This window comes from Schistocerca cancellata, chromosome 4, assembly GCF_023864275.1.
Source record: "Schistocerca cancellata isolate TAMUIC-IGC-003103 chromosome 4, iqSchCanc2.1, whole genome shotgun sequence".
Taxonomy (NCBI): domain Eukaryota; kingdom Metazoa; phylum Arthropoda; class Insecta; order Orthoptera; family Acrididae; genus Schistocerca; species Schistocerca cancellata.
In genome coordinates, this window is record NC_064629.1 from 817556486 (window position 1) to 817572303 (window position 15818).

Here is a 15818-nt window from a genome sequence, read left to right on the forward strand (position 1 = left end):
AATATATCTAAAAAGAAAGATGATGAGACTTACCAAACAAAAGTGCTGGCAGGTCGATAGACACACAAACAAGCACAAACACACACACAAAATTCAAGCTTTCGCAACCAATGGTTGCCTCATCAGGAAAGAGGGAAGGAGAGGGAAAGATGAAAGGATTTGGGTTTTAAGGGAGAGGGTAAGGAGTCATTCCAATCCCGGGAGCGGAAAGACTTACCTTAGGGGGAAAAAAGGACAGGTATACACTCGCACACACACACATATCCATCCGCATAGACACAGACACAAGCAGACATTTTATGACATATCCATCCATGTGTGTGTGTGCGAGTGTATACCCGTCCCTTTTTCCCCCTAAGGTAAGTCTTTCCGCTCCCGGGACTGGAATGACTCCTTACCCTCTCCCTTAAAACCCACATCCTTTCGTTTTTCCCTCTCCTTCCCTCTTTCCTGATGAGGCAACAGTTTGTTGCGAAAGCTTGAATTTTGTGTGTATGTTTGTGTTCGTTTGTGTGTCTGTCGACCTGCCAGCACTTTCATTTGGTAAGTCACATCATCTTTGTTTTTATATACGACTTGCTCCTTAAGTTAAATTCACACTCAGTTTTATCCACTGATGATATTTCTGCCCTAGTCAAAAGCAATGATATGGAATACTATACTCAACTATCAGATATCTACTAGACAGTTTATAAAACTTGTCCCAACTAAGTGGATTGGAATGGAATATTGGAGAAACACGTTTACTGCAACTTAAAACTAAATATTCTAAGGTAAATGAAACCCACAGTAATCATAAAAACCAAGAACTGAAAGAAGCAGGCTATGTTAAGTTTTAGGAATGCATCTGGGCCAAATTTTATTCTGGTCTTCACATGTAAAGTACTTATCAAATAAAATAAACCTCTTGATCTTTGCCATGAGGGTTCTGTCATATTCAACTAGCATGGAGACAAGGAAAGTAGTTTGCCACAGTTACTTTGAATCAGTTCTAAGGTATGGCATTATTTTTTGGGGTATCACAAGCAAAATTATTAGAATATTAAAATTTCAAAAATCAGTTGCTAGAAATATGTGTAATGCAAAACCAAAAGAATCCTCTCATCCATTGTTAACAAATTTAAAAATATTAAGTGTACATTTATGAAACGATTATTTTTGCAGACAGTAACCCCAAGTTACTTATAGACAATTATGTTAAACGTCAATACAGCACCAGTAATGAGGGAATTTCATGCGTCCCACTCATAGATTAAAGCTATATGCACAAATCCGAGAATACATGGGCATGAAAATTTACAATATTCTAAAAAAGAAACAAATCCACAGCATGGAGCTAGAGCAACTGAAACAAAAGCTATGAGAGTCATTAGTACAGAAATACTACTATTCCTTAGAAGAATTTGTGAATGATAATGTGAAAATCGGGACAACAAAGTAAATTGTTGTTAATTAAGCTTAGCAGTAAACAACTGTAATAATTATGTTTTTTGTTAATGCTGTTGTTGTATATTGTTTCTGTAATACATTTGAATCGTAATTTTAGTGTTTATGAGCCCCCTGTACATTAAATCTATGATTTAACTCTGTATGTTAGACGACAATAAAAATTCTGATTCTGATTGTCATTCTGTTTCTTCAGGCTCTCTGTAAATCGAACAGCAGGCTTGATAACTTTCAGTCATGTTGCTGATGTAGACATCCCGCTGACTCAAACAGATACATGTGTGTTTGTTGACTCTGTTGGTAACGTAGTTTACACAGAGGGTGGAACAAGTATACTAGTTGCATTAAATCTGGCAATTGATGAAATAGAGAAGAATGCAGTTCATAATACAACACTTGTTTGTAAGTACCTACAGTATTATACCAAAAAATGTGAATGCACATAGGTTTTCAATTTATTTTTCTTTATTAATCATTTTGTTGAGAATTTGGAAGAAAAATAATGAAGAGAACACAACCCCATGGTGCATCAGAGAACACTTTATATTCTTTCTTGTGTTGTAATATTCCTAACTTAAACTTCTTCTGTCACTGAACTTTTGAAGTATTAGTTTTTAACTAATATAGCTATGAAATATTGTTATGAAACCTTAAGCCTTTAAAAAACTGTTATAAATCCCTCTCCAATGAATGGATGGAATAAAGCTTCCTGGTAGATTAAATCTGTGTGCCCGATCGAGACTCGAACTCGGGAACTTTGCCTTTCGCGGGCCAGTGCTCTACCATCTAAGCTACCGAAGCACAACTCACGCCTGGTCCTCACAGCTTTACTTCTGCCAGTATCTCGTCTCCTACCTTCCAAACTTTACAGAAGCTCTCCTGCAAACCTTCACAGGAGAGCTTCTGTAAAGTTTGGAAGGTAGGAGACGAGATACTGGCAGAAGTAAAGCTGTGAGGACCGGGCGTGAGTCATGCTTCAGTAGCTCAGATGGTAGAGCACTTGCCCGCGAAAGGCAAAGGTCCCAAATTCGAGTCTCGGTCGGGCACACAGTTTTAATCTGCCAGGAAGTTTCATATCAGCGCACACTCCGCAGAGTGAAAATCTCATTCTGGAATGGATGCAATGTTTGTCACATTATTTGAGAACTGTAAAGTTTGGAAACAATTTCTACTTCACACTGCTCTATGATTTTTGTTAGCCAGCGACAGGTTATGATAGTTTTTAGTGTAACTAATAGTTTCCTACATAAAAGAAAGTAAATTTATGGATACCCATACGTTTCAGCTATGGTACTTTTATTCTACATGGCACATTGTTTTTGTAGTTCCTACTGTGCTTGTTTCATGACAAGGAGACTTTTTCAGTAATTATCTTTGTGGGTCTATTTTAGGAACAAAAGCACAAAGAAGTACACATTTATGAGTTTCACCTGTCTGATAAAGACAAATGACAAAGTTGGCTGATCAGCTCCCTACTGCCCAGTCAGTAGAAACTGATAGATGTTGGAAGGCTTCAGACAGCAGTTACTTGCTTTTGTATGCAAGCAACATTAGCTGGCTGACAGTACTGTGAGTGGTAATCATTGTTGACTGCTGTGTTACAGTGTTTTACTTCACTATATTTTTTACTATTTGTTTTCCTGGTGATAAGCATACATAACTGTTGCAGTTAGGACCTTTATTAAACATGTCAATACATAAGACACTTTTGGTTCTGATTACAAGCCCCACTTAAGTGATCTTTACCTCTGTGCATAGCTTCTGCTGTCACAGAAGCATGAACCAGAGGTGAAGGTGCCTACACTGCGTGAGAAGCTGGCAGAGCTTGTTTCCTCACCACCCTCCCCCGCGTGGCTCCTCACACTTTGGCATTCTATGTGGGGCCAGGCTTAGTTCCCTTCCTCTGCTCTTTGCAATCTCTCTCTGGATACATACATACAGTAGTGAAATGCAGTGATATATCTGGAATCTTAGTAGGGCTGCTTCATTACACAATACTGACTCCATAAGTGGAATTTTAGGTACATACTAATTCAGAATATCAGTTCGATTCCTAAACTATAATGACAGTTTCTGCAAAAAACATTGCAAAAAATTTAAACACATATAGTGTTAAAGAACAAAAATAACATTTTGTGATAAAAAGTATGACATTAAAGGATGTCAACTGCAGGACACAAATGACAGTAAAATATTATTTACAAAATGTGGATGGAGGATGTTTCATAAGTAATATATAATAATGGAACTGTGGTAAAAGGCATTAATTAGGGCCTATTTTAGTAGCATAAATAATGTATAGTACATAATAATAGTCATTAAAATTCTATTGACTCTTTTACGCATATATATAATTGAGATAGTGTAACAGTACAAGCAGTGGAAACAATTAATAAATATTTAATTAGTACATCATTCTATTAAGTCCCTAAAATACATTTAGCTGAAATTTCAGAGAATAGACATTAGAGGTCTGCATCTGTCATTTGTGTTCACTCAAATTGCTTGGTACATGTAGTTACAGAAAATTCCAGCAGATGTCAATGTGGCTGCTTTCGACATGGGGAGCAACTGCATTGGACTTTCTCCACGCTTGGTCAAATGTGTGATGCTTGAATGTCTCAACTGCATACTCTTACCCAGTTGCCACTATCACACTCGCCAGCCACAGGTTCATGTCACGTGACTGTGAAACAAAGGAGACTGTAAGATGGAAGCTTCATTTGAAAGAATACATTCTGATTGCAAAAGCAGGTGGTCATAGCAATGTTTGGGAGAGATTTCCAATAGTAACAGAATAAGGATAGAAATCATGTTGGTTATGTGTAGTGTGGCAGGTGCTTTGTTCCCCTGTCTTACAGATCTATTATGACACAACTGAAGACACATTTGTGCAGAACACAACAAAGTGGAAGTTCTGAAGCATTACCAGTTTCAGTGAAATATTCTGTAACTAAAAAGTGCAATGAAATGTGTGCTGGGGACATTCATCCTTTAGATTAATGTCTTGTAGAGGATTTCACTGTATATGTCAGGACCTTGTAAATATTGGTTCTAAATTTGGACAGACTTCTTCAGTCTGCAACATTTTGCCTCATCATACAGTGGTGGCACAAAATACTGAAAGACAAGCCAATGAAATAGGGCGCGAAGATGCCAAACATTGTCTAGGCCATAACTGTGACTGTGTGTGCATGTACAGTGAATTTGTGGACCAATCCATATTGGAAAAGGTGATTACTGCATACTTTGTTGATCAAGATTGGACACTCAAAAATATGGAGTTGACAACTCACTTTTCTGAGAGAAAAGAAACTGGTGAATTTATTAAGAGACTGAGGAAACAGTATTTAATTGAGTAAATCCCCAGCATCTTAATAAGATTTTTGTCACCTATTGAGGAGCTAATATGTGGAAGGCACTGCAACTCTTTATGCATTATGCATGTATTGCACATATTTTGCATATCATCCTATAGCACATATTCGATCATGATTATTTGAAAAATGAGATTCGCCTAGATCTGACATGTCACCACCCAAGTATCCAAAGGTGTTAAGTTGTTCAATAGTTTTGCATGCCAACTAATTCTATATCTAATACTCTGTTCCAGGAGCTCTTCGGATTTTACAGCTCTGTGTGGCCTCTTGAGGTTCTTTAAAACCAGTTCCATCTATTTTTGAAAGACATCAGTTGATTCCTTCTACTTCCCGATTTTCCTCTTCTGATTTTTAAAGAACTGTTTTTCATTTGGTATAGTATTAAATAATCTATTACTGATCTACAATTTGTCAATCTCTATATGCTGGGGAAAGCTATTTTCTATTTGCAATGAATTTAAGTTAACAAAATTTCATAATATTTATCCATTCTGATTAACTGCTGATTCTCCATTTATTCCAATTAGGTCCTTACTGGCTGTTTTCCTACTCTAGCATTCACATTTCCATCCCCCTATGACATTATAGCCTTTCTTATCTATGTAATCAAGGACACTTCACAAGCTTTTGTAAAATGTATCAGATATACTCTTCCTTCTTCTGAAGAATATACTGATATAATGCTCATACATCCTGTAGCTATTATAAATTTGCACATTATAATTCCTTTAATTTACACAACTGTAAGATGTTATCTTGTTCATTCTGTTTTTGTAATACTTGTGATATATTTATTTAGGGCCATCTATAGAACATTATCAGTGCTCACCAGCCAAAAAAATCAAGTCCATGTTTTCAGAATGGCTGGGCAGTGGATCACTTGATTCTCAGTTCACCGATGAGGCTGAATGGGTGGTGGTGATGACAATGATCTGCTAGAGTGGAGAAAACATACCAATTGTCTTTATTCCAGGCTAGCTATTTTAGCAAAAAGAGTGTTTTGTGTACCAGCCTCAAATGCAGTTAGTAAAAGAAATTTCAGCGCTGCAGGGAATCTCATATCAGACAGATGAAGCATACTTGATCCAAAACAAGTCTATGGTGTTCTAGCAGTTCATTGCAATTACAATGTTAACAAAAAATAGTTATGAGAGAATTTTATTTTTTAGATCTCTAATGTTTAGTTGTAACATTCATCATATGTAAATTTGAACTGAGAAAGCAGATGATGTTATGAAAGACAGTAATGCATTTCCTTCACTCCAAGACTGACCATAATTACAAAAATTGTTAGTTCCTTAGCTTTTAATTGGAATTTTTAACTGTTTCCAATTTTTTTAATCTAAACTAAACTTTCATCTCTCTTGTGGGTCACAATGATGATGTGATTAGATGCTACCATGCAGGAAGATACATGTACAGCATAACTAAATTGATCTTAGTGTATTTACATCAGCTGGGAGGAGTTAAACCAGCCTACATCTACACAGAGCTACATGTTCATAACAGCAAAGGATCAAGTGCACCATAACCAGCAGCCTCTGCCCTCCATTCCCCTCAATGTCATGTTCGACCACAACCAGCCCATTCCAAGCTTTCATACTCGCGCACAACATGGCCAACCAAGGTATACGAAAGTGACTATGAGTGAGCAAAACCCCTCATTTGCAGACCTCTAATAGTTATGCCATTGAGATAAAAATAATAATGCCAAGTGTGTACTATTTTCAATTATGACTACTTTAAAAATGTAAGAGACTGATATCATTTCACATACATTTTCTGCTTCCAGTTCTAGTAACAGATGGTATCAGTACAACTGATCCTGCTCCGGCTGCAGACACTCTGAAAGCAAATGGAGATATAGTGTTCACAATTGGTATTGCTGATTATCAGCGTGATCAGCTTGAACCCCTGGCTACTGTTGCTTCAGATGGAACTCCAAATTTCTTTGGAGTTTCGAGCTTTGAAGTATTCCTGAGGATTGCACAGTACTTGAACACAAGTAAGTTTCATTGTACATCAATATATCATGTCTACTTCTACAAACTATTCTTATTTCTAATATAAGAAACATTATTTTTTCAGTACTGATATTTATCATCAGGTGTCATACAATGGACATAAATGCAATCTCACTAACTCACTTAATTTCATTGGAATCCTAACATTAATGGTCCTTCATAGCCGTCAGTCCCACCTTCACTTCACACAATATGCATGCATTCATACCAGGATGATAAGATATATTTGTTCCATTATTGACATTATGTTAAATATATATAAATTTTATAAGGCAATGGAAAATCCAGGATGGATTGTAAAAATAACAGAGAAGGAAAGTTGCTACTCACCATATAGCGGAGATGCTGAGTCACAACAGGCACAAGAAAGATTCACACAATTATAGCTTTTGGCCATTAAGGCCTTTGTCAGCAGTAGACACACACACACACACACACACACACACACACACACACACACACACACACACGCAAATGCAACTTGCACACATGTCTGCAGTCTCGGAGAACTGAAACCACACTAGCATCTCCACTATATGCTGACTTGCACACATGTCTGCAGTCTCAGAGAACTGAAACCACACTGGCATCTCTGCTATATGGTGAGTAGCAACTTTCCTTCTCTCGTATTGTTATAAATTTTATAAGGGCAGACTTGTTGTCTATGAGCAATAAAGTGACTGTGATTATGCTAAAACTGATTATTTATTCAGTTGCAGCAAGAAAATGTCACTCTGTAACTGAAATAAATAATCAGTTTTAATGCAGAACTTCACCAAAGAATACTTTCATTTTGTTCATTGCTATTGATGTAGTAGTTCTGATTTATGACACTAATATTTTTTATGAAATAATAGAAGGAAATAATGATGGCAATTTTCATTTTATATATTATGTAGGTAAGTAGAATTAAAGTTTTGATTTACTGATCTGTGCTATAATAAAGACAGCCATTTCCACTGTCTCTTTCATTAACATTCACATATTTAGGAAGAGGAATTTTCATGTATCACTGTCACTGGGTATGAATCATCACCAGTTGCCATATATTTTAATTGAACAGTGCTTCATAGTATAATTTTCACAACATACTCTGAAGTAATATGTGTGAGATATTACAATTCTTCTTTTATAACTTTCTATGTGACCAGGATCAGAGCCTTAAAATATTTGAAAGTTTATGTGATATAGTAGTGAATGTATCAATGATTGAAACTACAGTACATAACAATTCCTATTTACATTGTAAAATAAAATTGTACTTTTTACTATATGGTTAGATATGTTATGCTTCAAACCAACGAAAATAGTAAAATGGGATAGTGATTACTACACTCAACATTTATTTAATTCCCTGCAGTTTACCTAAACAAATTCAGAGAAACATTAAGGTGCCTTCTAGAACATGGCCATATGGCAGCCCTCTCCTCGTTTTTGTCACTCTGAGGTGGCCAACTGTCTGTAACAACCTTAAAGTTCACGTGATGGTCGACTCTCATTTTCCTTTCGCTACTGCCCCCCCCTCCCCCCCCCCTCTCTCTCTCTCTCTCTTGCAGACACACACACACACACACACACACACACACACACACACACACACACACACACACACACGCACACACAAACACAAACACACACACACACGGACAGTCCTTGAGTAAAATTTAAGTGTCACACTGTTAGCTTTCAGACCTTGATTTATTAGTTTTTGCTTTTTCCCATTATACAAAACATTTTATTGATTGGCGACTCCATGTTGTCTTGTGCACTACGACCAGGTAACAGGTATACTTGAAAAAAGAGACAGCATTGGTCGTATATTTTTCTATTGCAAAATCGATTTTCTGTCACTGAGTGACCATCTTCAGTGCTATATTGTATAACAAATTGGGATGCACTGTTGTTACTAAGCTTACGGCAACAACAGTGCATCCCAATTTGTTATACAATATAGCACTGAAGATGGTCACTCAGTGACAGAAAATCGATTTTGCAATAGAAAAATATACGACCAATGCTGTCTCTTTTTTCAAGTATACAAAACATTTTGCTCAGATAACGCAATAAAAATCAGTGTTCAATTAAAATATATGGTAACTGGTGATGAGTCATACTCAGTGACAGTGATACATGAAAATTCCTCTTCCTAAATATGTAAATGTTAATGAAAGAGACAGTAGAAATTTGTTGTTTAGAAGTCAACACAGCATTATTTTAGCCAAAATGGTTGGGGATGACAGTTACCTTACTTGTGATAATTACTTATGAAGGAACAGACACAACTGCAAAATATAATTTCTTTAAAATGACCACTTTTGGCACATATACTAGGCCATCTTCAGATTGATTGCACTATTTACTGGAGGTATCAATGTGCTGAGCAGCTGCGTGTTGTCAAACTAATAACTGCACTTACCACCTTGAAAACACACAGCTGTTCAGCATGTCACCAGCTCCAGCAAATTGTGCAGTCAGTCTGAAGATGGACTACTGTATGTGCCAAAACTGGCCATTTTGAATAAATGATATTTTGCAATCATGACTGTTACTTCATAAGTAATTAGTCAACACAGCAACTGAAGATGACTTGTTTTTCCTTAGATGATGTTTGCCATCTGAAATACAGTAACATATTTATACTGTTAAGATGATACTAGAACCTATCCTAAAGTAAACTGCAGATTTCAGAACTAATTACAAACTTTTTATTAAATAAAATAGAAAAAAATAAATGTGATGTAAATGTGTGTGTTTCTCCATAAATGGAAAGTTGCTTACAGTTCTATATGTAGAGACCTGCCTGTCATTTGTTTCTTTGAATTGGATATTTAACTGTAAATGCTTCTTAGTGTTAACTAGATAATTAATGTGTCATAGAATAGGGATGCCCAATCACACTTTATAACATTGAAATATAATCTCTTTTCAGCTTACATTGATGAAAACCACATAAACTGTGACTAATTCAAAAGTCAGCATTCCTATTTTGCTTGCAATCACATGTAAGTAACTTTATGTTATAAATATGAATTTGATTATGGATATTTGACCTTCCCAAGTTATTTTTATTTGTAAATCTACAATAATGAATATTCCTCCATTACTTGATGAAACCAATATTTTTCATGTACCCGTATATGAACTGTAGCCAGAGAAAGTTAGTGATGTAAAAATAGTTTCTAGTATGTTAGTAACTTTTGATCTCATCGTACGTAAATCACCACAGCTGCTATATTCAGGATGATTCACTCCAAAACAAATTACTTCCTACTTATGCTTCTGGGTATCTGGATATAAGTCGTACAAGCAAGACACTGCCACTAATTTTCAGATGTAGACCATGCTGTGTGTGGTGAGACTGTGAGCTGTGATGCACCAGTCACACACATATGTGGTTTCCCTACCATATGGAGCAACTGTTAGGGCTCTGCATTTACACATTTGAGAAAACACTTAGCCCTGGGCTTCTCATATTGCTCAAAAAGTGACAGTCTCCACATTATTTGCTATATTTATGAGCTATCATAATATAAACTATTTTCTTCATTATAGTTCAGTGACATTCACATCATTCAATACAACTCAGCTTTAAACATGATTACATCCCACTCAGTTACAGATGAGAACATAAATTATTTAAACACATTGAGTTCATTAAGAATGTTATTATTTTATGCTCTATACACTAAGTGACTCTCCCAGAACCATTATGAGTTGCTGATTGCCTACCTAACGGCTTCAAGGAACAAAAAATAATAATTTTCTGTATTTTATGTAATTATTAATTGAATTTAAAAAATTATAATACTGGCATAATCTGCTGTTTAAGAGGTACAAAATTATGTTAAAAGTTTGACACAATAAGACACATATTATGCTTAGAAACTGTATTTGTCTTGACGCAGTGTAATAGATGGCATGCAAACACCTGGACTTAATTCATCCAGCATTTTAGAATGAGAGCACTTCAAAACTTCCAACAACTTTTATACATAATTTCAAACTTGTATCAAATTTTTTGTCACTGACACTCACCACAAAATGATAAAAGGAAAAGAAGTTTTTCACTTAATACCTTTTCACTGTTCATGCAATAAAACATCAGCATCATACATGATGTTTTAATTTATTACTTCTTTGCTACCAGCTATTCACAACACAGTTTGCAGACAGTATCCATATATAGGGCCTGCCACTGAATGTATCTGCAAATTATTATCAGTGTATGACACACAATTCATCAGATATGACGTCACAGACATTTAGATGCATGAAAAACTAGCTTCCATTTAAAATGGCACACAGAAAACCTTCAACATCAGACATGATGTTTTAATTTATTACATCTATACTGCTAACTGTATTTGCATTATACTTTGCACACTGCGTCTACATATGTCACTGACTGGTTCTGTAAAATTCTATCACTGTATGACACATGCTTCAGGAGATATGACATCAAAAACTTGGAGATGCTTAAAAAACTACCTTTTGATTAAAATTGAGCACAAATTACCCAGACTGCATTCGTATGGTATTTGATAATGACACTCAGTAACTTTCAACAAATTTGAAGCATAATTTCAAACCTTTTCTAAATACTTTCTTGCTTACATGTTTAATGACAAGCATTTAACACACTAACTCATTTGTAAAGTAATCAGACATGTGAAGCAGATTCATTAAATAATCAGGGTTTTACTATTATGTGCTATTAAAGAATCTTGGTCACTTATACTGGTCAGGTTGTCTCCCACACTTGTTCTCAATCTCCATCACAATAAACATGATTCACAAACAGTTAAAATACACAAAATAACTTTAAAAAATTCACAGAATTATAGTTCACACAAGCTTCCTCTCTTACGTTAACTGCTAACTGTGGTGGTGGGAAGTTTATGCAGCCATAAAAATTAAAATGGTTGCCAAATACTGAAGTAAAAAAGAGAACCTTGTGACCATAGTAAAATGCTTGGAAACAGATACAACAAATAATAAATAGTAATGACAAAATTCAGTTTTGTTATAATATGTAGCATACAACACACATATGTGAGGAATGTAATACACAGCTATGTCTTTCAGGGGTCAAGCTCCCGTCATCTGGGAGTAATTATAATGATTATCTTCACAACTGCTACTCCAGTCCTTAAGATGAATAACACTAGAAAAAATTCAAGTTGTTGGTTAATAAATAAAAATTTATACTTATTTTGTTTGTACAAAATTAAGTAGCATGACATTTTTGTAGTCATGTGTTATAAGAAATGTTGTCAACCAGTCCCTTCAAGAAGGTTATTTTCCAGACACACTGAAGTACGCAGTTAGTTAAGCCATTTCTCAAAAAGGCACAAACGAACATATAGGAAACTATCATCTAGTCTCTCTTCCTCCATCACCATAAAAAAAATACTTGAGGAGAAAGTCACCATACAGATTCAAAATTTCATAGAAAAATTTAAAATAATCTCAAAAAAACAGTATGGATTTCAGAAAGGCAAAACCACAATATCTGCCATAAATAATTTTGTTGATAAAATTAGCTCATCTCTAGACAACTCACTGCAAGTCACAGTAATTTTTTGTGACCTATCACACACCTTTGATAGTGTGAATCACTCCTTGCTACTCTGTAAACTGGAAAAGTATGGAATTAGGGGCACAGTACTAGAATGATTTAAATCCTATCTAATCAACCAATGAGAAAGAGTAGTTATAACAGCAGAGAGACAAACTTACACTTCAAAATGGAAAACCATTTCACATGGAGGACCCCAAGGTTCTATCTTAGGTCCCATTCTGTTTTTGTTGTACATAAATGATCTGCCATTTAATATTGAGTGTCACTCAGTTTCATTTGCAGATGACACGTCTTGAATAATCATTGAAAGTAACAGTACTGATCAAATTCTACAAACTGTATTGAAAAATGAAATGTCGTGTGGCTAGGGCCTCCCTTCGGGTAGACCGCTCGCCTGGTGCAGGTCTTTCGAGTTGACGCCACTTCGGCGACCTGCGCGTCGATGGGGATGAAATGATGATGATTAAGACAACACAACACCCAGTCCCTGAGCAGAGAAAATCTCCGACCCAGCCGGGAATCGAACCCGGGCCCTTAGGATTGACATTCTGTCACGCTGACCACTCAGCTACTGGGGGCAGACACAAACTGTATTAAATACTTTAGAAAAATTAGATACATGGTTTGATTTAAATGGGTTAAAATTAAACATGGAAAAGACTCAGCTACTGCAGTTTAAGGCAAAACAAGCAAAATTAAATGATATTCAGGTCAGTCACAGAAACCAGGATTTGCAGGAAGCTAGCTGTGTGAAATTCCTAGGAATGCAACTAGATAAAAATCTATCATGGGCACCACATATACAGTACCTTGCAAATAAATTAAATAGCCCAGCATTTTTGATGAGAATATTGTACAGTGCTACCAGTATTGGCAATGGCAAGGCAATGGCAATGGCAAGGAAAGCATTTCTGAAGAAGAGAAATTTGTTAACATCGAGTATAGGTTTAAGTGTCAGGAAGTCGTTTCTGAAAGTATTTGTATGGAGTGTAACCATGTATGGAAGTGAAACAGGGACGATAAATAGTTTTGACAAGAAGAGAATATAAGCTTTCAAAATGTGGTGCTACACAAGAATGCTAAAGATTAGATGGGTAAATTATATAACTAATGAGGAGGTATTGAATAGGATTGGGGAGAAGAGAAGTTTGTGGCACAACTTGACTAGAAGAAGGGATCGGTTGGTAGGACATGTTCTGAGGCATCAAGGGATCACCAGTTTAGTATTGGAGGGCAGCGTGGAGGGTAAAAATCGAAGAGGGAGACCAAGAGATGAATACACTAAGCAGATTCAGAAGGATGTATGTTGCAGTAGGTACTGGGAGATGAAGAAGCTAGCACAGGATAGAATAGCATGGAGAGCTGCATCTAACCAGTCTCAGGACTGAAGACCACAACAACAACCAGTATTGGCGTAAGAAAAGTAGTATATCACAACTACTTTGAGTCAGTAATAAGGTATGGAATTGTATTTTGTGGTAGCTCAAACCATGTGTCGAATACTGAAACTTCAGAAAACCATCATTAGAAATATGCACTATGTAACGCGAAGAAAATCATGTCCCCCACTCCTAAAAAATTTAAGTATACTAAGTGTTCCCTCACTATACATATATGAGCTGATTATCTTTGTACACAGTAACCCTGATTAATTTGTAGCAAATCATTTTCAACGTGATTACAACACCAGAAATCAAAATAATTTTATGCTGCCCACCCACCGTTTAAAACTTTATACTCAAACTCCACATTATATGAGTACAAAATTTTATAACAAAGTGAAAGGAAGAGAATTGCTCAGCATAAATTTAGAAACACTGAAAAAATCCTTATATGAGAAACTAGTGCAGAAAGGCTACTATTCAGTAGAAGAATTCATAAATGACAACCTAAAAATTTGAGCAGGAGAGAGCAAGTACTTAGTACTGTTAATCTTTAAGGTTTGTTACTTTTGAAGAAAAATTAGTAATTGCTTAATTAAGTAATTTTTCAGTACTGTATATTATATTACTGGTGTTATACGAAAAGTTGTAAACCAGTTTTTGTGTTTTGACGAGTCTCCTGTAATTTAAGTCAATGGCTTGAAATTGTATGTTACGGGACAATAAACTTCTGCTTCTACTTCTACTACTGCTAACTTGTGCCTGTGTCAAAACTTCAGCATATTTTTATATCTCTTCACAAAATCATGAATGGAACTGACTGGGTGTCACGTTTTCTTTTCAGATAACACAAAAGCACATTGCCAAATGGGCATTGATAAACACAGTTTAATTGGTTTATTTAATTTAACTGAAATGTCAGCATGATATGCATACTATGATAACACTGATTTTGTAATGAAATAGAAAATGCACATTATTACAATAGTTTAAATTTCAACATAAAACTGACAAAAATATATCATTAACTATATGTATATCATGGTTTATTTCCTTTATTTTTTTTCTGTTTGTTTCAGGTTAAAAAATGAAATGGTTCTCTGTGCCCATTACTTTCAGGTGGCTACAGTGTCCTATGATATAATCTACTTTCTAGGTGTGTCTTCAGAGTACAGAGGAACAAATTTATTTGATTATGGAACATCTTGTGTGTATGTAGTTACTTACTTTGTAACTAACATTGTAAATGGAATATTTGTTACAAGAATGAAGATGAATTGTTATCTACATTTATCAATGTATAACTGTTTCTTTAATTAAAGGTACAACATTATTTTGTACACCACAAAAAGTTTTCTTTTTTGTGTCCCCCACCCCAACACACACGCACACACACACACACACACACACACACATTTCATGAACTTCAGAATGGAGAACTCTTTGAAATGTAAACTGATCTAAAAAATCAAATGAATAAAACAGTGAGTTTCATTACCCTTACCTTCTGTTATCCATATACCTCACAGATCCCCTTTAACTTTTGGGCTGACTGACCTGGAACCCCCACCCATCTTTCCCATTTCCTATCTCACACAAGTTTTTTCTCTGCCCTTACTCTAAAAAAGAAATGTGTTTATAAAATATAGTCCTATATTTCATGCTGTTCAGTACATTTCTATCAATTGTATTATGAACTGCATCTCCTAAAGGCAGGTGCTGGTCATACTGTCTCCTTTTACGAAAATAGTGAATACACACATTGCACAACATCCACTCAACAATGGCAAAATAAAACACTTATGAAAAATACCATAATCATGACGGTAGTTTCAAAACACTGTGAACAAAGTGATAAATAGTATTATGGTGAACCTGTTGGGTTTAGTTTCTTTAACAATGAATATATGTTTCCATTAAAGGCTATATCATAATCTATTTGATCTCTTGGGACACTTTCATATATGATATTCCATTAAATTCAGTCCATAACCTTAGTTCTAGG

At 35.5% G+C, this 15818-nt stretch overlaps 1 protein-coding gene across 1 annotated transcript in view; it reads left to right on the forward strand.

The window, feature by feature from the left end:
* The window catches only part of LOC126184652 (uncharacterized), a 47909-nt gene extending 32829 nt beyond the window's left edge, over positions 1–15080 (forward strand). The window contains exons 6-9 of the mRNA XM_049927131.1: positions 1643–1848; positions 6619–6831; positions 9780–9852; positions 14893–15080. Of these exons, the coding sequence (XP_049783088.1) occupies positions 1643–1848; positions 6619–6831; positions 9780–9814 (454 nt within the window). The 3' untranslated portion in view covers positions 9815–9852; positions 14893–15080. The remainder of the gene's footprint in view (positions 1–1642; positions 1849–6618; positions 6832–9779; positions 9853–14892) is intronic.
* The last annotated feature ends 738 nt before the right edge of the window (positions 15081–15818 follow it).